The 2108-nt window shown below is 41.9% G+C and overlaps 1 protein-coding gene across 2 annotated transcripts; it reads left to right on the forward strand.

Moving 5' to 3' along the window:
• The first annotated feature begins 293 nt into the window (after nt 1–293).
• On the forward strand, nt 294–1128 carry LOC138395401 (nucleophosmin-like). 2 transcript variants are annotated; one of them, XM_069488199.1, is made up of 3 exons: nt 294–348; nt 636–850; nt 931–1128. In XM_069488199.1, exons 1-3 carry the CDS (start codon nt 294–296, stop codon nt 1126–1128), a joined length of 468 nt encoding a protein of 155 aa, XP_069344300.1. The 2 variants fall into 2 exon arrangements, with proteins under 2 accessions (XP_069344300.1, XP_069344299.1); XM_069488198.1 differs by lacking the exon at nt 294–348 and having other exon boundaries at nt 353–850.
• The last annotated feature ends 980 nt before the right edge of the window (nt 1129–2108 follow it).

Raw genomic sequence — 2108 nt, forward strand, 5'->3', positions numbered from 1 at the left:
TGGAAAGCAATATGGAGATACCACAAAGAAATACAAGTAGAACTACCATTTGATCCAGTGACGTTATGATGAAGGGGGATTTGGTACCACCAGGCAGGGATGGAAGTCGCAACTTCCCACTTGATCTCTGATACTACGCCAGCAGTGGGGAGAGGTACCCCGGCTGGGTAATGGTGGATGTCTAAACTGTGATGTCACCCTGGTGTGATTCTGTCCTGCAAGGCTGTTCTTTGGAGCAGTAGTTGTGTATCTCCATCCACCTTCTCTCCTACCTAAGTGCATGCCACCACCCCATGGAAAATTTGATGGACATGAGCTCCCTGAGGCCCCAGAACTATCTTTTTGTTTGTGAATGAACGCTGATAAAGATTATCACTTTAAGGTGGATAATGATGAAAATGAGCACCAGTTATCTTTAAGAACGGTCAGTTTAGAGGCTGGTGCAAAGGATGAACTGCACATTGTTGAAGCAGAGGCAATGAACGATGAAGGCAGTCCAATTAAAGTAACACTGGCAACTTTGAAAATGTCTGTACAGCCAATGGTTTCCCTTGGGGGCTTTGAAATAACACCACCGGTGGTCTTACAGTTGAAGTGTGGTTCAGGGCCTGTGCATATTAGTGGGCAGAACTTAGTAGCTGTGGAAGAAGATGCAGAGTCAGAAGATGAAGAGGAGGAGGATGTGGAACTCTTAAGTATATCTGGAAAGCAATCTGCCCCTGGAGGTGGTACCAAGGTTCCACAGAAGAAAGTAAAACTTGCTGCTGATGAAGATGATGATGATGATGAAAACAGTGATGATGGTTTTGATGATGAGGATACTGAAGAAAAAGCCCCAGTGAAGAAATCTGTATGAGATATTGCAGCCAAAAATGCACAGAAATCAAACCAGAATATATAAACTCAAAACCATCAACACCAAGATTAAAGGGACAAGAATCCTTCAAAAAACAGGAAACAACTCCTAAAACACCAAAAGGACCTAGTTCTGTAGAAGACATTAAGGCAAAAATGCAAGCAAGTATGGAAAAGGGTGGTTCTCATCCCAAAGTGGAAGCAAAGTTCATCAAATATGTGAAGAATTGCTTTCGGATGACTTACCAGGAGGCTATTCAAGATCTCTGGTAGTGGAGGAAGTCCCTTTAAGAAAATAGTTTAAACAGTTTGTTAAAATTTTCCGTCTTATTTCATTTCTACAACAGTTGATATCTGGCTGTCCTTTTTATAATGCAGAGTAAGAACTTTCCCTACCGTGTTTGATAAATGTTGTCCAGGTTCCATTGCCAAGAATGTGTTGTGCAAAATGCCTGTTTAGTTTTTAAAGATGGAATTCTGCCCTTTGCTTGGTTTTAAGTATGTATGCAATGTTATGATAAGACATAGTAGTAGCAGTGGTCAGACATGGAAATGGCGAGGAGACAAAAATATATGTGTGAAATAAACTCAGTATTTTAATAAAGTAAAAAAAAAAAAAATAAACTGTGGTGTCTGAGCTCCCCAGTTGATCTTTGCCGGCAGATGTGGCAGGGGCAGTCTTTTTGTGTGTGTTTTTTGCCAGGAGTAGAGCGATTATTGTCTAAAAGTTTTCTGTCTTTCCAGGATGTCCTTTGCTTGGTCCTTTGGCTAGAGACTTTTTGGGGATTTTTTTTGTCTGTCGCTTGTGAAGTTTCCTGGTTGCTGACTTTTTCAGCCTCCAGTCTCGTATATGCCAGGCAAAAACAAAACCCAGGGAACTCATCACTATGTTGGTCTTTGGGTCTTGAGATCCCTAGTCAGTCTACCTTCTTCTTTCTATCTTTCAGAATCTTTTTATGTTCGTTTTTTATATCACCTCCAGGGTTGTAACTATATTTAGCAGGAGGAATCAGAAGTACATCTACCTCATCTTGTCCTGGAACTGGAAGCCAGTTGGATAAGCCCTTAGATGTTCAACATAGACTTAACATATGACCCAGCAATTCCATTCCTAGGTATCTACCTAAGAAAAGGCTGGGCATGGTGGCTCATGCCTGTAATCCTAGCACTCTGGGAGGCTGAGGCGGGTGGATCGTTTGAGCTCAGGAGTTTGAGATCAGCCTGAGCAAGAGTGAGACCCCGTCTCTACTAAA

The sequence above is a fragment of the Eulemur rufifrons genome, chromosome 15, assembly GCF_041146395.1.
Source record: "Eulemur rufifrons isolate Redbay chromosome 15, OSU_ERuf_1, whole genome shotgun sequence".
NCBI lineage: Eukaryota > Metazoa > Chordata > Mammalia > Primates > Lemuridae > Eulemur > Eulemur rufifrons.